This window comes from Acanthisitta chloris, unplaced genomic scaffold, assembly GCF_000695815.1.
Source record: "Acanthisitta chloris isolate BGI_N310 unplaced genomic scaffold, ASM69581v1 scaffold42252, whole genome shotgun sequence".
Classification (NCBI taxonomy): domain Eukaryota; kingdom Metazoa; phylum Chordata; class Aves; order Passeriformes; family Acanthisittidae; genus Acanthisitta; species Acanthisitta chloris.
This window is the reverse complement of record NW_008659546.1, coordinates 16831-38673: the sequence shown is the minus strand read 5'-3', so window position 1 is coordinate 38673 and position 21843 is coordinate 16831. Positions and strand designations below refer to the sequence as shown.

General features: G+C 49.1%; 1 protein-coding gene across 1 annotated transcript in view; it reads right to left on the bottom strand.

Moving 5' to 3' along the window:
• The window catches only part of FAM65C (family with sequence similarity 65, member C), a 22493-nt gene extending 2006 nt beyond the window's left edge, over positions 1-20487 (bottom strand). The window contains exons 1-19 of the mRNA XM_009069422.1: positions 20481-20487; positions 20108-20213; positions 18415-18561; positions 16256-16334; positions 15818-15841; positions 15649-15702; positions 14876-15025; positions 14352-14415; positions 13932-13975; positions 13149-13274; positions 11623-11768; positions 6344-6473; positions 5491-6075; positions 4430-4569; positions 3560-3692; positions 2805-2913; positions 1395-1556; positions 1087-1245; positions 1-83 (exon numbers count right to left, since the gene is read on the bottom strand). The exon at positions 1-83 is cut by the window's left edge and continues 102 nt beyond it. Coding sequence (XP_009067670.1) covers positions 1-83; positions 1087-1245; positions 1395-1556; positions 2805-2913; positions 3560-3692; positions 4430-4569; positions 5491-6075; positions 6344-6473; positions 11623-11768; positions 13149-13274; positions 13932-13975; positions 14352-14415; positions 14876-15025; positions 15649-15702; positions 15818-15841; positions 16256-16334; positions 18415-18561; positions 20108-20213; positions 20481-20487 — 2448 coding nt within the window. The remainder of the gene's footprint in view (positions 84-1086; positions 1246-1394; positions 1557-2804; positions 2914-3559; positions 3693-4429; positions 4570-5490; positions 6076-6343; positions 6474-11622; positions 11769-13148; positions 13275-13931; positions 13976-14351; positions 14416-14875; positions 15026-15648; positions 15703-15817; positions 15842-16255; positions 16335-18414; positions 18562-20107; positions 20214-20480) is intronic.
• Between the last annotated feature and the right edge of the window lie 1356 nt (positions 20488-21843).

Below are 21843 nucleotides of genomic sequence, written 5' to 3'. Positions count from 1 at the left end.
CTGCAGCTTCTTCAGCCTCTTCCCCTTCAGCCTCTTCAGAGTCTTCAGCCTCCCAGGGCACTGCAGCTCCTCGATCAGCATCACTGGACAGAAAGGCTCAGCCTCACTCACCCACCACGAGGACAAACCTTCCCAGCCCAGTCCCTTGGCCACAAGCAGCTATTGCTGGGCCAGCCAGCCAAGCATGGCAGGAAGCCACCAGGGCAGTTGGCCCTCTGCCCATCCTGTCCTCCCTCCCTGTCATTGTCTGGTTTCCTCCAGTGCCCAGGCTGAGGGCAGAGCAGAGGTGACCCAGTGCAGCAGGAGCTCAGAGCACAGCGAGGCCTTGGCCCTGCCAGTCTGGACACACCAGCACATCATCAGAGCAGCTCCCTCCTCTCTGGGCAGCAGGGCAAGTGGCCCAGCCCCACCGTGAGGAACAAAGACCTGCAAACAGCCCTGGAAGGTCTTGCTGCACAGACAGAGTAAACCCTCCCTCCCTTGGCAAGCTGAGCCATCAGGCACTGGCTTTGCACACTCAGTTTGAAGAACATTCCAGGTCTTTCTCACTGACTAGCAATGCCAGAGTTCTAGTTCCCCTCCAGATGAGTCATCTGCATCAACACAAACCTAAAGATGCAGCCAATATCAGGACTATTTTAAAGATAATTCTCTTCTAATACAGAGTAAGTTTTCAAGGACTTTCCCATGCTGGACAAGACTCCAGTGAGTCACTGGCAAAATGCATGTTGGTAACCTCTGAAATTTCACTGCTCTTTTCTGTGTCTGGTTCCAGCCACAAGTCACCCAAAGCCACAGGCACTAACTCAGTCCTTGGACCAGCTGTAGATTGCTCCTGCCTTTGTCTCTGCTTTAACTTGAGAACACCCCAGAACCCCTGAGATAACTCATCCTTCACACGTGTTGTGTTCGTGTCTGGTCAGACATGGGAGTCGAGCACATCTTTCCTGCTCTGATCAAAGCTACGTGGGCACAAGGGCAATGAAAATGGAGCCAAGCTGTGCAGGGGGTGGGGGCTGTGTGCTGAGAGCACCTGGAGGGCAGCAGGGCTGGGCTGTGCCCAGAGGAGCCAAGCACTGCCATTACCTTCCTTGGCAAGCTTCCCCAGGTGTTTCTCCAGGCTGGAAACATGGTGCTTCTCCAGGTAGCTGTAGAATTGGAATAAGGTAACTGGCTCTGTCTGGAGGGGTGGAGAGGGGAGCAGCCCATCACAGGTGAGGATCTGCTCCAGCAGCCTCTGCAGCACTGCGAGGAACAGGGAGAGGGACAAGTGAGGTTGTTTGGATGAAGCTGCTGCAAACAAGACGTTTAGTTTGGGGTTTCGTGAATGCACAAGGACAGTCTCTAGCACTGCACCCAAATGAAAGCAGAGTGCCCTGGTGCCCCAGTGGTACCTGCTTCCAGCTGCCTGGGGTACTTCTCCTTCACTTTGAGCATCAGGGTGTACTTGAGCACGTGGCGGAACCTTTCCGCGGACGCCAACAAGACACTGTCAGGCTCTGCCAGATCACTCCAGATCTTCAGATAGTGCTTCTTCTTCTTGGTCTTCTGAATAACTGCAAACCCATACATCAACAGGTCAGAGAGCTCCAGCAGATTCTGGACCTCACATGAGAATTAGGCACCAGGTGGCCTAGGCAGGGATGGGTCAGCACCAACTTGTGTGTGCGACAGAGATGTTCTGTTCAGAACAGGACATTTGCTGCCAATGCAAACACTGATGTCACCAAGCTTGGGCTGAGCTCCTGAACTGCCACCAGCAGCTCTTCTGCCTCTTACTGTGTGTATAAGACTCCAAGCATTCTGGAGATCCTTCCTCATTCCCTCCCTAGGGCAGAGCTCTGACACTCCGGGCTTAGGCTGAGACCTTCCTCTCATCAAGCACTTCACAGCAGCACTTGAAGCTCCTGTGGTTCCTCAGGAGCATTTGAACCCTTCACTCCTCTTACCAACAGAGACATTGAACTCCTGCATTTAAGCCTCCTACACTTCCCTTGCCTCACCATACCAAAGGCCTTTGGAGCTCTGCTCCAGGGAACAGTTTATTCTCACATCCTCCAGGATAAAATCTGTCAGCAAATGCTTCCAGTTAAAATTTGCATTCTTGCTCCTACATTTACCAAGATGAGAACAAAAGCCTTCCAAGTATCCCATTGTGCTTTAGCACTTTGTCATGCCCAACAGTCAATGAAGAGTTTAGCAGTGGGAAGGCCTGAGATGGGGAAAGTCACCCACCAAACTGTTCCTGCAAATGGACACCAAATCTGGGCTGTTTGCATACTGAGCCAAAGCACAGATAGAAAAGAGGATTCTGTTAAGGTTGCTCTGCTGTTCTTGGACTGCAAACTCCATCACCCACAGCATCCCTGTTTCTAGAACATACTAGCTGAGCTACTCTATCTTTGAATCAAACTTCTCCAAATCTCCTCCTTCCTTGCAGAGTTCACACCAAAGAAAGCAATGAGCCCTGTTATTGCCAAGAATCTCAATATCAGAGCTGGTTTACTTGTGGGAATGTTTGAAAGAGATTTAGAATCAAACCCTGAGGTGTCTGGGGAAGCTCAAGAGACACTCCAGGGTGTGCACCTCTCCCAGCTCTGTCTACACAGAATCACACACAGAATCAGTCAGGCTGGAAAAGACCTCTGAGATCATCCAGTCCAACCTATGACCTAACATCACCATGTCAGCTAGACCAGGGCACCAAGTGCCATGTCCAGGCTCTCCTTAAACACCTCCAGGGATGGTGACTCCACCATCTCCCTGGGCAGCCCCTAATGCCTTCGGATAATGCAGTTACTCACTTTCTTCCACAGACATATCCAGGACATCCCCTAGGACTCTCGTCTGTTCCGACACTTCTGCCAAAATGCTCTCCTGGACCACCTGGGCCACGTTGGGTGACTTCAGTTTCTGAAATGCAACATACATATCTCAGTGGCTGAAACAAGCACAGCATCAAGCTCAAGGTGACTGAGGATTTGCTTCTTATAACCAAACTCGTCAGACGAGTGAGAAAGCTCAGCAGCCCTGGGCAGGGCCCTGTGCCCACCCCAGCACACACTGGTCACTGCAGCACAAAGTGCAGCAGAGCAGGACAAGGAGCTCCCGTTGTGCTGGGGACTCTGCTCTGTGCTCTGCCAGCTCTGCAGCACATCAGCACTGCCACTGGCAAACACTGGGTGGACAACAATGTGCCTGAGCACTACAGCCAAGATTGAGGAATGAGGTCTCAAGGGGAAATAAGAGCTTTGCTTGCCCTACATGCCACTAGCAGCAGCAGTTTCTCATTCCTTAAAGAACTGATCACCTGATATTGATACCCAATTCAACAGCCCCAGAGGTGTTACACTTAGAGCTTCAGCAAAACCCAGAGGCTGAAGAAAGCAGTTTGTATGACATGCTCTGTGCAGACACATGCCTACACATTGTTTTGGTCCCAATTTCCATTCTGAGCCTTTCAGCTTTTATAAAACCAACAGCTACACATTCCCTGCTGTCCTTAGTCAGAACCAGCAGCCACATGTGGTGCCCTGGGAGCCCAGAGGCTGCTCTGTACCTGCAGGAGACCTTTGCACAGCCTCAGGTGAGCTATCAGCAGTGTGTCCAGGCTGTCATCACCAGTTGTTACATCTTGTGTTTCTGGTCTCCCATCACAGCTCAGGGACTGCAGTGTGTTCTCATTGTATGTGCTGTGGGGACGAGGGAGGAGGAGTTAGTAAATACAATTGAAGATTTGCAGCCCCAACAGGAGCTTTCAAGCAAGTTGCAAAAGTACAAACCAGGAGGCATTTAACAGCAAACAGCATTTCTTATTGCATTCACAACCCCCCTGAAACACACAAGGGCTGTGTTTCTGCAACTCTTTCCAGCACAGTAATACCAGGTAAGCTGACCCCACAAAACCCCATTTTGGAGGATTATAACTAGTGGAAGATGCTTCCAGGTAACACAAAGGGAGCTGCTTTGCCCTCTGCAGCAGAGGAACTGAGAAGCAGCACATGAACAGGCCAATCCATCCCTTGGTGCTCTCCCAGCTCAGTGGCACTGGAGTGTGTGAGCTCCCAGGGTCAGGCTCGGAGCCCCAGAGTGTGAGTTCTGGTGCTACAGGACTTGCAGAACTGAACTCAGAGTTAAACCAGGCAGAAGAGCTCTAAGAGTTGCCTGTGACTGTTCCCTGCAGCTGTTCCCAGCACTCCCACACATTAGGCTTCCCTCATATCCCTCAGGCCTCACTCTGTGCTGCTCTCCCTCAGTTCACCTGAAGTTTCCTGCCATTTCCACCTGGCAGCTGCTCTGGGTTATGAGCCTCAGAGTACTCCAGAATCTGCTTTCTGTGCTGGGTGTCACAGCAGCAGCTCTCCAGTAGGAGTGTGTGAGTGTGCTGGGCTCAGCCCCTGCCCCAGGAGGAGGGGCTGCAGGCACATACCTCACACTGCCAGTCCTGACACTGCCAAACAACGACACCTCATCAGCACTGCAGTCAGCATTTAAGAAGTCAAAGCTCTCCAGCACTGTCTCCACCATCAAACTCTCCATAGATGAATGTTTGTGATGAAGTGTCTTCAGCTGTTGACAGAACAGAAGGAAAAACACTGTTATTGGTAGTTATCAAACCATTTGGCAGGAGTTCTTCACTGGTTTTGAAATCACTCTAATAAATCAAGTTGCTTTCCTGATCTCACTCCTAGCACATCAGGACAGTTAGCCCTTCATACAGCACTGATTCCAAATAACATTATTATTAGATTCAGACTGTGTTTCTCTGTGTCAATCTCTGTGGATCCCCTTTCAATTCCCTGCTGGGCTGGCACAAGAGCTGATGCTCTGTCTTCTGCCACTCGCACAATTCTCACCTGTTTCCAACCTCAAAGCAGCAATCTTGGGGGGGCTGTTGCATTCCAACATAGAATCCAAGACCTTCCTATCACCAGAGGAGTTTGTGGGGTCACTACCTCTCTCCCCCTGGAAAGGCTGCTCTGAGAGCAGTTGGTTTGTGGTTTTCATTTCTGTTTTCCAAGGGGTTGCACCGGACTGGAAGTCAGTGCAGCTGTGTTACCACCAGTTAGTGTCCCAGACCTCAGTCCCCTCCCAGCCTGTGCTCTGCCACCAAACTTGCAGTACAAGTCTCCCCCAGGACTCTGAGGAGAGAGATGTTCCAGCACCATGGGACCAGCCTGTGCTGCTGCAGGAGCTGGGTGAGCTCTGCTGACCTGCTCAGTCTCTCCAGGCACCCCAGATGTGCCACACGCCCAGAAGGACACGGAACAAACCCGGCTGCTGAGGCTGCAGTCTGTCTCCTCTCCCAGCCTCGCCCCGTGCCCAGCACCAGGACACTGTCCCGAGCTCCTTCCCCGAGTCCTGCCTGACCTCTGGTGGCCAAACTCCCTTGCTGGGAGCAACCCATGGCTGCATCGAACCCCACAGGGCACAGCTTTAGGGGTAACAGAGGAAGCTCCACCACCTCCCAGGAGTAAAACACTACCTTACCTTTAATTTATCCCTCAGGGACAAAACCTGGCATTCCAACTTCTCCAGCTGGGCTTGCCCCATGTCATGGCTCTTCAGCAGGTTCAACACTTCTTGGAGAGTCTTATCAATGGACTTGGTATGTCCATCCAGTTTTAGGTCATGTGCAGCATTCCAGCTCCTCTGGCTGATGTCCTCCTGCTCTGCCAGACGGCGACTCCTGGCCTGGCCCAAGGAGTCTCTCCTGCCTTTGTGGCCACGTGGGAAACTGGATGGGCTACTTGGAAAGCCATCCCCACACGGAGTCTTCTTCAGGATGTCCAGGGTGGTGTGGTCTGGCAGGGGATGCTGTCTCTCCTCTGCACCATTCTCCTGGATGATCATCAGTGGCAGTGGCCTGTGGTCTAGAGCTGGAGTTGTGCTTCTAGACTCTGTCCCCTTCTGATCCTCAGAGCTGAAGGAGTCTCCCTCGCTTGTCTCCACGGGGTTGTGGAGTTTGCTCCTGCCATGGACATCGAAATCACAGGCAGCCAAGTAGCTCAGGATGCTGGGGGGCTGAGCTTCATCACTTCCATCCCCCTGGTTCTGCCTCTGCTGCAAAACAGACTGCAAAGAGAGCCTGAGTGAGCACAGAGACAACCTAAGAGAGGGAACTCTGGTTTCCTCTTCTTGAAAACACTCCAAACTGATCAAAGCTCAGGGCACCTCTGCACAAGGGGCCAGGCCAGCATGGACTACACAGCAAACTGCTCAAACCAAGCTCTGAGAGTGCTGTGTTTCCATGTTTCTGAGGGTATCTCTCAATAGTCTAATCTAACCCAAAACTCAAGGCCTAGGGCTGTGCTTTGCATTTTGCTTCCCCCCACGTACTCACCAGGTAGTACTTCTCCCTGAAGCTGGGTGTATTTGGGGGGGTCCAGTTGTACAATGAGCTCTTCCTACTGCCCACAGAAAACTTGGCAGTGCTTCCAGGTGACAGAAACAGGTTCTCGGTGTTGAAGGGGCTGGAGCAGAAAACACAAAGGGCCAAGTGTCAGTAAGACCAGAAAGCACAGAGGTGTTAGCTGCAGGCACAGCTGGTGGGTTCTGAGCTGTGACAGTTAGCCAGTGATACAGGGAATAAAAGGAAACAGAAACTGCCTCCCTGACCAGGATCTCTGACTGCTCTAGCAGAGAGAGAGGCAGGCAAACAGTTGTGGATTTTACACAGGATTCTCAACACCCTTTAGACAGAGACCTGTCCCAGAGTCTTTGGAAAAGTTCCATGGCCCAAAAGCCTGAAGTGTTCTCTGTGCTCCTGCAGACACTGGTGCTGGCCCATCCAGCAAACAGGCTGTGAATGGAGAGGCACTGGGCAGGGCGAGACAGGCACCACACCATGCAGGAAGGAAATAACACACAAGTAATAAAAGAAAACTGCCAATTTCCCTCCTGCGCAGCACACACCACCTGGAAAAGCCAATAAAACTCCTCATTATCCTTCATGTATTAATAACTAACTCCTTTGGCTGGCAGAGGAAGCTTGTGTCGTGCTCCATGGCAAGTCCTGTGGTTCACAGAGGCACAGATGGGGCCAGCTAGAGCCCCAGAGGATACTGGCTGTGGTCTGTGAGAGCTTGACAAGTCCTGCTCTAGAGATTTCCCAATTACCTACTACACCTTTGCAAGGCAAGCTAAGGAAACTTGGATCAAGTGTCTCCCAAAATGCAACTCAGCTAACCAGGAGAGGGAAAACATACTGAAAGTTAAGTAAAGCAAGTTTGTTTTTTCTGCTTTTGTTCCCTACTGATATGCCTTGTGGCACCAAAAGCAAGTTTGTTTTTCCACTGAAGTACTTGGCATTTTGGAAAAAGGGAATTGTTTACAGCCAATCTGTAACCCCAGTGGCATAAGGACCAACCAGCAGGGTAAGGTTGGCTGCATTCAGCTGGGCAATGCAGAGGACCCAAATGACACCCAGGACTAACCAGGTGCAGGGAAATGAAGTTCTGCTCTCCAGCAGGAGTTGAAAAGCAGAGCTCAGGCTCTCTGTAGCAGAGAGTTTGAGCTCTGTGCACAGAGCCCAGTGCCAGGGCACCCTGCAGCACAGCACACCGTGGTGTTCCTGCCCAGGGTGAGGGTCTCTGGCCCCCACGGGACAGTCACCCAGTGCCACCCAGCTGGGTCCAGCACACAGCCCAGCTCCACACAGCACAGGAAGATCTGCAGAGCCTCACTGCAGGAATACAAGAGCTCCCTGACAGCAGGAGCCTGCTGGCCAAAGCCTGCTGTGTTTACTGATGGGAGCAAAGGACTCCTCCCCATGGCATTCCTTAACAAAAGTCACAGGGATCCATTCCACACGTTTTTCATGGTCAGCCTCTAACACAGCAATGCAGTAATGCAAAATGACACTTCTAGGAAAGGGACAAGAACAACAAACAATCTGTTTTGCCCCTTTGACAATTCCCAAAACCCTCCAGCAAAATGCAGCTCTTCAGCTGCCTCCAGACAGGCACAGCCTCCCAGGCCCTGCAGGGGAGAGCAGAGCAGAGGGGGGAGAAAGAACAGAGTCTGCTCTAAAGCTTCTATTATCTCTTGGCTGTGAGCAGTTCAGGCATGATCCATCATCTCCTTGCACATTTCTACAGCAAACAAACCATCATGCTGGGACAGACCTATGAATCCGTCTCTCCTGACATTTTGACACTGACAGAATCCAGCAGGGGATATTCCAGGGAAAAACATAGGAAGTCAGTCACATAGAGTGGGCTTTCCACAGACACACTCTCCAGCTTGAGGCAATCCACAGCTCGGATCTGTCACCTCCAGACTCTACAGGCAGACTGCTGCCTTTAATTGTCACTGGCTTTCCCCTGCTTTGTCTCGTCACTTCCTGAAATCACTGACACAAAAACCTCTGCCTAGGTAAAAGTATACAGAAATGTCACTACTTCACTTGTGGAACAAGTACTTTCCTGCAGGAGGTGGGGGTGGCTGTACTGAGATAAACAGCAGCTAATCATTTCCTGCCAACATTCCCCACAGCCACATTCCTGCACAGGATTATCCAGCACCACCTTTTCAAGGCTGAAAACTTCTATTAAAGAAAGTTCCAAGTGGTCCACATGTCTGAGCATCTTTGTTGTCCCCATTGTGTTTCTATATTGCCAAACACACTGGCCTTTGGTTATGACTCATTAAAACATCAGCATTAAGTGCACAACACTACGTTGGCTTCACTGCTAGGTCAGTGTAAGTGCAGCACAGCTCTCCCTCAGCTCCAGCACCTCTGCAGGGCTCAGGACCAACACACACATGCCCAGCCTGACCCTGAGGGGCTCTCAGCTCATGTTTCCTCCACTGAACCTCCCACAGCACCAGCAGCTTTGCACCCACACACACTCAGGGGTGCCTCAGCCCTGCCAGCACCTTTTGTCACAACCACCAAACCTGTGGAGGGATGAAATCCCTGAGATTTCTATTGTTTCCCTCACTCTGCTGCATTTTCTGCTGGATGAGTAGGAACACACTGCCTGGTTTATGCTCTCAGAAGACCCAAAGTGATAAGGCAGAGTGTAAGAGCTGAACTCAAGTCAGTCTTCAGCCCCAGAGGAGCTGCATTCCTTTCTCCCATCATCAACACTGTGCCCTGATCTTTCCCTTCTGTCCAGTCACTGCATGGATTAAACACCACTAGCCCAGAAGGGCTCTTGGTGGACACATCTGCCTGAATCCCACCACTTCAGCTGTGAGTCCAGACTTACCTCAAGACAAAACCCTCAATCCTAGTGACCTGGGGTGGACTCACTATTAACCACGAGGTGAACATGCCCATGCAGTTTAAGAGTGAGGTGGCTGTTAGGCTTCACCTACCCTTTAAAGCCTAATAGGGTCTGCAGGTTAGCACAGCTTATCACAGCACGAGGCTGTGACACATCACAGCAGAGATGCACTGGTGGATTACTGCCTAAAGGTACCTGTGGGAGTAACTACCTATCCACACGTTTTCCTCTGTAACAGCAAGCCTGGTAGTAGGTATGCATCCACAAATAAACCCCAGACTCTCCTCTTTTTTTCTCCCCAAGGCTTTTTCTCCTGCTCCACAGGCCCCTGAGAGCCAGGCCAGCACAGCTCAAAGCACCAGGAGTCACTGGAGCAGCCCTGGCTGGATGGTGCCCCTGGATCCCAGAGCAGGGTGCTAACTGAGGTTCTGAAAAGAGAATACAGCTTTCTCTTTGTCCTACATGTGAGACAGAATTCAGACTGCTGTTTAGGTTGGCAAAAAACCCAAAGTCTTTTGCCAAACTGGCCAACAAAGCTGTTCTGCAACGGCCCCAAGCTCATTCATGCTGCTCATGGCACAATCTATAAAGGAGCTGAAGGCACTTTTGTTTGAGCCCAGAAGACTAGAGGCCTATTTAAAGAAAATATACATTCAGGAGAGGAAGAGAGATCTCCATTTGGATTCCTCACAAAGCAGGTCTAGACTGAAAACTTGCCTCTTAGGGAAGCTTGGGCAAATCAGATGGATTTGTTTAGCTGTTCTTAAATCAGAGCAAAAAGCAGCTGTTCTTTGAGTGCTCTATCTCTGAACACAGAAACACCCTGAGCTATCAGCACCAAACCTCTCTTTTCTGTGAACAGCTTCAGCAAACAGGCTGTCAGACAGCAGAGCCCTGCCAGCCCTGCAGAGAAGTGCTCTGGAGAATCCACTTGGGGGGATACCAAGGCAGTTCACAAAACTTAAACACAGCCGAGACACAGTCAGAGTTCTCATGCACGGAAAAATTCCAAGTGGGGATTAACTCCCAAAGAAAGTGAGTCACCACTAACCCTGCTCCCAGCTCCAAAGGCTGGATGATGGTTGGTCCAGGGCCCAGAGATGTGCTCTTCTTGCCAGTCCAGAGCTGCTCCGAGCTGGGAGCCACTGCAGCAATCCAGAGTCAGCAGCACTGGGACTGGACTCTGCTAGAAATCTTCACCACAAACAGAGTTTGCTTTGGAGATTCAGGACATCATGAGCACTGTGCAATATCCCAGAACACAAAGGGGGTTTCCTCATACAGACCTTTTGCATCTTTAGTGCATAATTAATTATGGCAGTGGCTGAGAGGAAAGGAAGCAGGAAATGAAGGGATGATCTGTCAGGTGCCATTGCTGTGGGTTAACAAGGAGAGAAGTGCCAGCTCTGGGTCCAGCACTTCCCATCTTAGTGCAAGGACAGATTTAATAGCAAATACAGTGAGTATGTGTCCTTCCCTGCACAAGGGAAGCTCCTGCAGGTGTCAGGCCTGAAGCCACAGAAATAGGAGCTTCCTATACAACAGCAAATGGAAACAGGTTAAAAAGTCTTGATTTGTTGTAGGCAAGTGTCTCAGCATGGAACAACAGTCCCATAAAGCAGAAATAGCAGTGCTACATCAAGAACTACATTGGTGAGCCTGGAGTGAGGAAGAAGTCCCAGTGCAGCGTCCACAACAGTGAGAACTGGCTTTTAATAACGTCAGTAATCCACTATAAAATCAATTTACAGATCTAAATCATAGAACAATTTATCAAATCACAGGCCCCATGACAATGCTCAGCAATTTTTCAAGTGCATCTGTAACAAAGCTTCCCTGGAGTGCCCAAACAGGCCTTGAACCCAGAACCAGTCCCAGTGCAGATACAAAGGTGCCAGGTCTTTGGGAAAGTTTTTCAACAGACTGTGGCCTGGTAGTAGTGACTGTCCTAACACTACAGCTATGTGTGTTTTTCATTGTGCCTAGAAACTGCCACTTTCAGTTCCATTTCATCTCCTTCCAGATTATTTCCTGTGTTTTGCAGATGTACATACATTGTCTGGAGCTAGACTGGATGCTTGCTGTGAAGAGCAGTGAGCTAAGAAAGGCTCCCGTGGCTGGGCATGGCTGTGTGATGCCAAAGATCTGAGAGGTCACAGAAACAGCTTCTGTGCCCCTTTGCCCTGCCCCTCCTGAGAGCTGGAGCCCCAGGCAGGGACCAGGCACAGCAGCTGGGGTTGCTGGGATGATGCAGGTGGCTGTGATCTATCCTGCACCTGCTCTCAAACAGAAAGAGGACTGTGATGTTCAATGCTACTAAGTGACATACTTCAGAGTTTTTAACCATTTCAGGTGTTTTCTAGCTTTTTCCATTTAGAGCTGCACTTACTTCCAGAGGACCTCCAGCTGGAGCTTGATGGTGCCCAGTTCAGTGATGTCCACAATGATGGCCTGAGGCTTGGTGGTAAAAAAGTTTATGCTGTCACATGTGACGACACCAACTAGAATAGTGGCCAGTCCTCTCAGCTCTGTCACCTGCAGAGACAAACATACCCAATTCCATCTTACCAGACAGCCCTAAGTCACCTGCATGGACAGTTAACACCCCACAGGCTCAGATCTGCCCACAACAAACAAACAAAACCCTGATGCTCAGCCCTGGGCTCCTAACCTGCTGTGAGCCAATATCCACACAGGGAATCTCTCATAGGTGGCTGGCAAAGAGTTGATATTTGCTTTACAAACACACTCCCAACTGAAGGTCACATCGTTCTAGAGGTGCATAAAGCATCAGACTCGGCACAGAATTTTAGCACAAGTGCCTGAAGTCCATTTAAGAATTAGCTCCATGGCTCCAACTCCTTCAAGGGCTAAAGCCCTGCTGCTGGACTCCTCCTGGAACACTCCTGGCTCTCACCAATCCTTCTCTTGATTTTTAAACCTGTTATGTATTTGTACTGGGCAGAGATTATGAGGCACAAGGTGGAAGGAGCAGGAGGGTGTGGAGAACACTAGTCAGTAGACTTCCATAAGCTGACAAAAAGAATGAAATTATCATTGTCACACAAAGCAATACAAGTTTTTACAACTATCCTGGGAAAACAGGGATCTGAGTTAGCTTCTCACCTGATCATCTTTGTGCAGTGGCAGTAAAAAACCCACATTATAAGCACATTTCCAAAGGCAGTGCTGGCAAGGTGCCAAAGAGTCTCTCCTGTGTAACCCAGTTCTCGCTGCCAGAGAGGAGGGAACACTGCTATTGCTGCTTTAACACCACTGCCAAAACCCAAACCCTCCACTGGCACAGTTTCCTAGTAGGACAGAGTCCAGCACAGCCCTCAGTCTCAGCTCCTTTCAGGCTGACAGGAGTCATGCTGCAGAGCACAGCTCACGAGAGATGCCAGACTGCAGTGGAAATGCTGCTCAAGGATGAACTCCACCTGCAGGGAAGTGTCTAACCCATGCAGAGGCAGCTGCACATGGGGCTAGGAAAGCTGCAAACTTCCCCCAGGGTGTCACCCCCATCTCACAGCTCACCTGCACTGGGCCCTTACTGTTGAAGACATGACCTGTTCCAAGGCACGTCAAAAAAACTGTCAGAACTCTAGATAAAGGTTTAAAGTACAGACAGTTTGCAGAGAATCCCAGAGGTAGGACATTTGGAAAAACAAAACCAAAACACAACCACATGTACCAGACTCCACAGAATAGGAAAGCAGATGCACTGATCCAGTTACAAGTGCCAGGAGCAAAGGAAAACTAGCAGTGCATGTCCCTTCACCAGGCAGAGCATTGGTTAACTGCTGCTTTCACATGGCTAGAGAAAGAAAACTCTTTAAGAGCGACGAGAAACAGTTGGTAGTGGCAGAAGACCTGTTAATCCACTGACACCAATCCAACCATTATACACCACACCTTGATTTCAAACTTCTCATGGAGATTGGGGATAAAAACCTTCTCTTCCTCATCCCAGGTCTGGCTGTCATCAGTCTCAATTTTGCCTTTCAGCCTCCATTTCTGGCGCCCCAGTCGCACAAACACCTGCAAACCACACAGAGGGGTTGGGTCAGCACATCCCAGAACATTTCCCTCAGGCCCTAGGCCTCACACTCTTCAGTTTACCAGAAGCAAATCCTTCCCCTTGACACTGTACACTTGGGAACTTGGATAAAGCTACAGGACTGGAGACAGGAGGTCAGGCTACAGGTTTTAAGACCTGAAGTCAGTGCCAAATGCCACATCCCACCCACACCAGAAGAGCTGCAGAACTACACTGCACAGCAAGAGTGGTGGTACTGGAGTACAAGGCACACTGGGGTTCATTTGGAACTGCTGGAAGTAGGAGAGCACCCAGTAAGACACTAAGACATTCAAACCATGCCAGGGGCAATCTTCCAAGAAAAAGGCAGCCACTGCTGCTTCATTCCAGGGCACCTCTGGAGACAATGCCTATCAAACCCAACTTGTCAGGATCACTGCCATCTTTCAAACCCTCCCATAACAGCCCAATCACATCTTCCCCTCCCCAGTCTGAGGCCACAGTAACTAGTGGACGTGCCACTGTTGCCAGCACAACAGTGTGTGGTTCTATCAGTGGTTCCTGCTTGCCTTCTACACATTCCACCCCTGCTCTCCTGATCCTCTGCTGCAAACTGACAGCAGGAAAGCCTGGACCAAACTCACTGGTGCATACTGTACCTCATACTGGTCCCCCGGGCAGAGCCGTGCAAAGCCCACCAAGCCTGTGAAGAGAAAGAGAACTCCTGGTACCTGGAGAATTTACAATACCCCCCAGAGCCTCAGTTGGCAATAGATACAGTGACTATCTGGCTAACACCCTCCCCTTGTCCTCAGCTCTGTGCAGAAGTTATGCCACCAGCCCAGCACACCCAAGGACACAATTAAACTGAGCTGGGGAAAGCAAGCCTTGTACTCAGCTATAAAATGTGTCTGCAGGGCTGGCTTAGAGCACTGAAGCAAACAGAAATCTGCCAAAATTATGTTCCAGGTCTCATTCAGGAAGCCAGTGGCACTGAATCACTGGACTCTGTGGATCAGATTGCTACACAGAAACCTCAAATCGACTGGTGAGTCTTGAAGGAAACCAGAGGAACCTACCTTTCATCTTCAGGTGAAACTCTCCCAGATGGACCTCCAGTGCCCCTTCTATAAAGCACATGTCCTGGAAGAAAGACTGCACAGTCACCAGGGCTGAAGAGACTGCAGAGTAGCCAATTCTCACGTATGCCATTTGGTTTAAAGGACTTTGGCTCTTTTTTGTTAACAGGACACACAAACATTTTCACTGCAGAGGCAGATACAGAGTCCATTCACACTACTTGTCAGACAGAAAATCTCTCCACAGAAAAGTGGAACTCCTTGAGGGGTTCACTGTCAGGTACCTTTGATTATTTCTTTGTAAAAATATCATAGCTTATTCCTTCTTCAATGCTCATCCCATACTTCCAGTGGAAGTAATAATGGACCCCAGTACTAAGGCTTTTCCATATTATGTACCTGCATTTTATACACATGTCAAGTTTTTCACCCACACCATTAAGACAAACACCGGCAGTAACCCCTAGGACACTTTTTGCTGAGGAGCAGCCAGGTCCTAGTTATATGTGTGCAGCATTTCCCACCTCTGTGCACTCCTGGAAGTTCTTGTAAAGCTCCACTAGGCTCTCTCTGGAGGCTTTGGTGGCAGGAGACAGGGAGAAGGCATGTTTCATGTTCGTGGCCCCATCTCGCAGTCTGCACTGGATGCAGTAAGCTTCATACAGCTCTTCTACCTTGAGGGTTTGGAAGGTGGGAGAGAAGGAACCAGAGTTACCCTGGCAGAGTTTTGAGAAGTTCTGGGAAGGACCATCTGCAGACTGAGTGCAGAGGTTTGCTTCTCAGCATCCCATGCTTTCTTCAGGAATGCAATCAGCTCTGCTGTTATCAGACTAGATGACAAGGAGCAGAGCAACACTTTGCTCACAAAAAAAAATTGACTTGCAGAGCAAGAAACCAATTCCCTCAGAGGCTAAAGGCCTGCACCACTAGCTGTGCCAGAGCAGAGGCTGCAGCCCTTTGGGAGCAGCTGGCAGACAGCAGACACACACTGCACACAACTGCCCCTTTGGCCCTCGTGGGAACTGAGGGAGAGCATGTCAGTCTTCCCAGAGCAGCATTTGCTGAATAAACTGGCACAGGATGCAAACCCAGGTTGGGTTGTGCCCAACGTTCAGCCTGAATAGAACCATTCAGGGTAATAAATAAAGTCCTGTCCCTCTGTGAAAACAGTGGTTCCAGCTCTCACAGAGTCCCCAGCACTATTCCCCTTCGGATGGATTAGGATCACAGTGTTTGCATTCAGAGGGGTTGCTATGAAGCAGTGAGAGCCTTGCAGGTACAAGTATAAACTCCTTACCTTGCTTATGTGAAACTCCAGTTTTCTGATGTACCTCTCCACAGAGCGGATTTGCTTTGCAAGAGGAGAGAGAGAAATCATTTCCTAAAGATGTCCTTAAGCAACACAGCAGACACATCATCCATTTTTCTCTGTGTGCAGCACTTCACCTCATCCCCAATAGCCTTACCTTATCCAGGTCATAGTAGAAAGCCTGAAAGAGAAAGGCACAGGCTGAGAACAGAATGTACATTTGTGCACGATACTTTCACATGTGCTGCAACACTCACTATGCACATCTGAAGTCACACTAAGTGAAGATTATGAACACTGGTCACTGAATAGACACAAGGTAAAGAAAGGTGAAGATTATGAACACTGGTCACTGAACAGACACAAGGAGATACCATCCCAGTAAAGAAACAGGATCTGAAGAACATTGCTGGACATGAAAATGGGAAATCTCAAGTTAATTCTCACACCTAGGGCTCCTGTGCTTGGGAAATTTGTGATGCCTTGCTGGACCTCAGCTCAGGGCTTTAACTGGAAAGCCCCTGGGAGCCCCAGGTGAGAGAGAGCATCTACTTTTCTGACTTTATTTAAGTGGTCAACATTAAAAACATCTTACCAGTCTGGAGTTCCTTTTCGTATCTTTGTGTCGACCAGAGAGATAATCTAGTTCAGCCTGATGTGCTTCCAAGTACTCACTGGAGAGAAAGAAAACCCACTGTTAGATTCCTCTGTACATTCATTAGAAGTTCTCTGGGAGGTGCCTTCAGCAGAATGTTACAAAGCAACTCCAGCAGACTTCTCTTGTTTGAGTCCCTCAGGATGTGAGTGGCTACAGGGCCATGGGGCAGGAGATCAGAAAGGTTGGTTTCCAGAGACAAATATTTGTATTAAATGCCAGGTCACTCCTAGAGGAGCATCTGTACCCCATGAGTGCCAGGAGATGGTTACTGTCACCCAGAATTTAAAGATGCTGCACATGAGGTAGCTCCTGAAACCCTTTTCCTCTTACAAGGTGTGGAATGCTGCAGTGCAATTCAAGGCAGAGTTACCTTCTACAGCCATAAAGAAACAGGCACATCAGATGTTCTGTACTAAAATCCAAGCTACTCCAGCACCAAGTGGACTCTGTCTGCATCTACTTAAAGTTTGGACCTTGCATTGCTATTTGATACAGTTGTTTTCTGTGGGCTCCTCCAGTCAATTAGTTAGCTGCTCAGTTTTGGCAGGAGGCAGCTCACATGGCATTCCCAGCACAACTGGCAACAAACCCTGATCCACTTTACGGCTTCTCCTCCCTAAGCTCTGATAAATTCTAAACTCTGCAAAAACATTTGGTTTCATTGTTTCTTTTAAACCTAAATCCTCTAATAAGACATTGAGGGATATTTTTAGGGCTGAGACTTCAGAGTCTTTTCTTGGACTAAAAATGTGACACGTCTGACTTTACAATGTATTCTTACAGTGCATTTTATGCTCTTCGCTTAAGAAAAACCAACCATGACCAGAATTAATACAGTAGCAAAGTTTTGAGGACAGCAGCAGCATCCATGAGGGAACTGCTAGCAGGATGACAGCAGAACAAACTGCAGGGCTGACAGATCCAAGGAAAGGTATTTTACCTTCTGGCAGTAGCTGCAGGGTGGAGTGAAGGTCCTGAGGTAACAGACTACACCTATCAGCATTACTGGGATGTCTGAAGAAGTGCATTTTTTGTGGAGCAAGGCCTGAGGACTCAGCTGGAGGCTGCTCAGCTTCAGTCACAGAGGGAGCAACCAGCACTGCCACCACTTCCCTTCTGCTCTGCACTCCCAGGAGAGCAAACTCACCCACAGCCTGTTTGCCATTTCAGCACCGAACAATGTCAGTGTCTGAGCTAACACACCTTCCCCAAAGCCAGAATGCCCCAAACCCATGTCCCCAGCCCCTCCTTTGGCCTCCTGCTGCACACACCCCATGTCTGCCAGACAGAGCCAACAGACAAAACTGGTCTTTTGCCTTTGCACTCAAGTCTGTCCTGCTGCAATACTGACTGTGCAATCCACCGTAATAAAGACTGAAATAAAGCTGCATTGAAAGCAAGGGAACATTATTTACACTGCCATAAGAACTGGAGCTGTAGTACAGCTTCAGTTTTCAGGTGTACCTGCTTAGGGCTTTCCCTTACAAGACACCCAGAGATGACAGAGTACTTTGGAATTCCAGAGCTTAATTCCATTCAAAGACCAGGGGAAAAACCAACCAAACAAACAAAAGAACACCCTGACACCTCCACCCCTCCTAGAATAGCTTACTGGAAGGGTTCACTGACTTGCCTAGGGAGAACAGAACTGGTTTCTGCAGCAGCCTCCCCACTGTGTCCTTGCAGGGCACACCCTCCCTCATTGGCTCCATTTGCAGCAGCTTTTGGCATCAAAGCAAACTCCAACAGTTCCCTCTCCAGAAACATTCCCACTCACTCCCCAGCTCCGGCTGTCCCATCCCTGCTTGTTCTGAAATCCTCCCTTCCTCAGGGGAGCTCAGCTGGACCATCTCCCCCCAGAGTCCTACCTATTCCTGCCTTTTTGTGGTGTAACTAACCAGGAACAAACAAAAGCATCAGAGCACTTTGTTTGCAAACAGGCTGGCAGAGGGTGAATGGAACTTGTTTTACAAGGCCCCAACTTAGTGTCTGGGAAAGCCACCACATATGTTTAGGGATGCCAGATGGAGACAGAGCACAGTGACACACACACTTAAGCAGCAAGAGGCAAATGACAATATTTAAAAAGTCCTTACTTAAGTCCTTTCTTCAAAGCTTCAAAAATTTTCTTCACCTGCTGTGGCTTAGGATCCCAGAGAAGTGCCCCCTTCTGCAGGGAATTATAGGCCTTGGGGGGTTTCAGTGACATCCTTGACCTCACTGAGCTTCTGCTGAGAGACTTGCTGTAGGAAGAGAAAACAAACAGGGGAGAGATGCAAAATCCATCAGCTGGGAGAAGAGAGGTGCCTAACCCACAGAGCTTCCAGGCTACAGGTTGTAATATCCAACCTCATACACATTGACTTAAAATAGCCAAGCTCTTGGACACCCAGAACACTTCCACAGGTAACACTGGAACCTTCACACTGCTGCTGCTGAGCCTGGGCCTGCACCCACAGCACTTGCTGCTCAGCTCCAGAGCTGGGCAAGGAGCCACTGCAGGACAAACACTCCCAGTCTGACCCTCACCTGCCATCCAGGAAAACAAGGCAACAAACTCTTGACCTGCTCGACATCTAACTGATACAGCCAACATGAAAAGCCTTTAGAGAGAGCTCTTGCCTTGCCTGCACTCACCACCCAGCTGATGGCTCAGAGCCCTACCAGGCTGGAAAAGCAAACTGCCAGGCCCAGATTGCATACAAGATATAATTATCAAGGTGCCTTTTCAGCATCTAACACCTCACTTAATCACTTTTAAAAGCAACTGCAAACCCAAAATTAAATATTGTTTCTAACAGAAGTCCCACACAGGATTTTTTGTGCCAACATAAAGAGTCAGAACACCCTGAACCATGAGCTATATATACCTACATCACTCAGACCAGCAAATGAGCTCTCTGCAGAGGATTGCTGCCTGCCTTACCTCTCTGGAGACACTCCTCAAGGTCTTGCCTATGCTTATATGGTTCTGTTAACAATCCTGTAAGTCAAACCTCCAAAATAACATCACCTAGAGGAGTCTCCCCACGTACCACAGCAGGCCAAGCCACCTAGCTGCTCTCAGGGAAGCTTTCTACCTCCTTTACAAGCTCTAGCCTAAATTCAGCTCACCTGGAGGAGCTAAGAACTCCACTGGCTGCTCTCAGTCCCAGGCACGTGACTGGAGGCCTAAGGAGATTACTGAGCTTGGTGATTAAAGCCCAGACCCAACACACCTGAGAGCTGCCCCTGCACCTATTTTTGAAGCCTCTGAGTGACTACTTCAATTATCCTCGCCCTAAATTTCCACTTAACTCCTTTTTAACATATGTTCAGCAAAACACCTGATAAATTAGGTGTTGCCAAACATCAGTGGATATTTAATTCCTTCACACCAATGATTATCTTAGTTTTTTATGATGGTTTAATGAAATCATTAATTAACCAAAACATTTGGAGCTCAGGGTTCCTGTAACAAGGAACATAACTGTTAAGTTAAAAACTGACATTAATATTATTGTCTTTATGATGATAATGATGAGTATTCCATGCAAGTGAGAGGGTTCCAACAGGAGTGACACTGGAAGGGGCAGTTAGCCAACAACAGCAGTGCAGGGTGTACTGCATCAAGAGAGGCTGAGGTGAGGTACAGCTACTTAGCAGCAAACCATGCCAACACTCACTAATTTTCAGATGAAAATTGAGGAGCAACATCCACATGTAGCTGCCCTGGGTTAAACCCCACACCCACACACACTCCCAGCCTGTTGCCCCAAGGATGAGGAGCTTCACTCTGCTGTTACTTACGCCAGTTTTCTGCTCTGCACAGTGCTGAACCCAGTGAAGGAACAGCTCCTGCTGATCCCACCCCCATCTCCAGGGGACACAAACGTGAGTTTCACCGACATGGTTGCTCCTCAGCGAGTCTGTTGGCTTCTGAAATGAGCAGAAAAACAGATGGGTCAAAACCTTCTTGGCAGTTCAGGCCTGTGCTGCTGCAAGGGGTGAGCTGCGTGGAAGGGGAAAGCCAAAGCAACAGACAGTAGAATAAATGGAAAAAGAAGACTTGTCTGCAATTCACGTTTCCTCTGTTGCCATCCGCAACACAATTTATAAGGGACTGAACAGCCTAAAATGAAATCTCTCATGCCCTCTTCAATTTCTGATTGATTTTACAAACTCACCATGCAAAAGCCAGAGCAGCCTCAGCCCAGAGGCTCTCTGCACTTCTGATTTTGTAACGGCCCTGTGATTGTCCCACTGCTCCAGGAGTTCGGGCCAGCCAGTGTATTTCCAAACCAGTGTGGATGCCAGAACAATACTTAAGCTCCAGACCTAGTCAGGTCCAAAAAGCAGCTCCTTGCATCTGTGCAGAGCCACACTCAAGCCAATGGCAGAATTGGCTGAGTGTGGTGCTTAAGCCCAAGGCAGAAGTCTGGTTTTAACAGTAAATTTGGGGTTCATGCTCCTCCTCTGGCAGAGCTTCTCTTGGATTCCTCTCTTGTTTTCCATCACTCAAACTTTTTTGCTTTTGGAGAATTATGTTCTCTGCCATATGTCTATAGAATCCAAGTCACAATATAAGTAACAGACACATCCTTCAAAGCAGCTGTAGAAAATCACCCAGACAGTTAATATACAGCAAAATTCCCTTCCTTCCCCCCTCAAGCTGGTGTAATGTAAACACCACAACTGAGTAAAACTGAACGAAACAGAGAGCTGGAGTAGGTATTTGCAGAGAGAGGCACAAACTCCAACCCAGAGCTCTGCATGCTCCATGCAGAAGTGTGTCCCATGGCATGGAATGTGCTCTAAGGACACTGTGGGTGCTGGAAAGGGACATCTGCAGCCAACCCCGGTGCCTGGCATCATCCCACCTGCATGGGATCAGACCAAGAGTCAAGACCAGAAGCCCAGAAATGTCAGGATAAGACTTTCCCTGGCTCTGCCACTCACTTGGAGAGCAACCGAACTCAGTGCTCTTCCCAAGTGCCTGGAAAGAACTGAAAGGTTCAATATACATCCCAAGAGGAATGGGATTTTGCTAATTCTGGGCTAGTACAGTGAACTACTGTAAGGCTCTGTGCTGTAGTATCATCATCCACCACAGCAGTAAGACAATTGTCCAGGAATTCCAGAAGCAGAGTCCCTACAGTGAGGCTGTTTCAGGAGAAGCTACTCAGGCCGTTCCCTGAGGTCTAAGACTCCCATTTCTTTGCCTGTTCCATGGGTAGTGTCAAGATCATGACTACATCTGGGAAAAACAGGCAAAATGGTTGAGAACAAGGTGTGAAAATGATCAGTTTGAGCCAAGCAGCAAGTTTGTCAAAGATGCACTGAGCATGGCCAGGTGTGTCACATCTTGGAGGAGTGAGGCCCACGAGACTCCACAGCCTTAGCAGTATCCATGGAAATCTGTTGCATGGAAAATTTAGGTGCATCTTAATCACCTTTTCATCAGACTGTACAGCACTTGCATTCTCTTGCTTGCAAAAGATCCTCCTTAACACCCTTAATCAGACCTTGCACTTGCATCACATCAC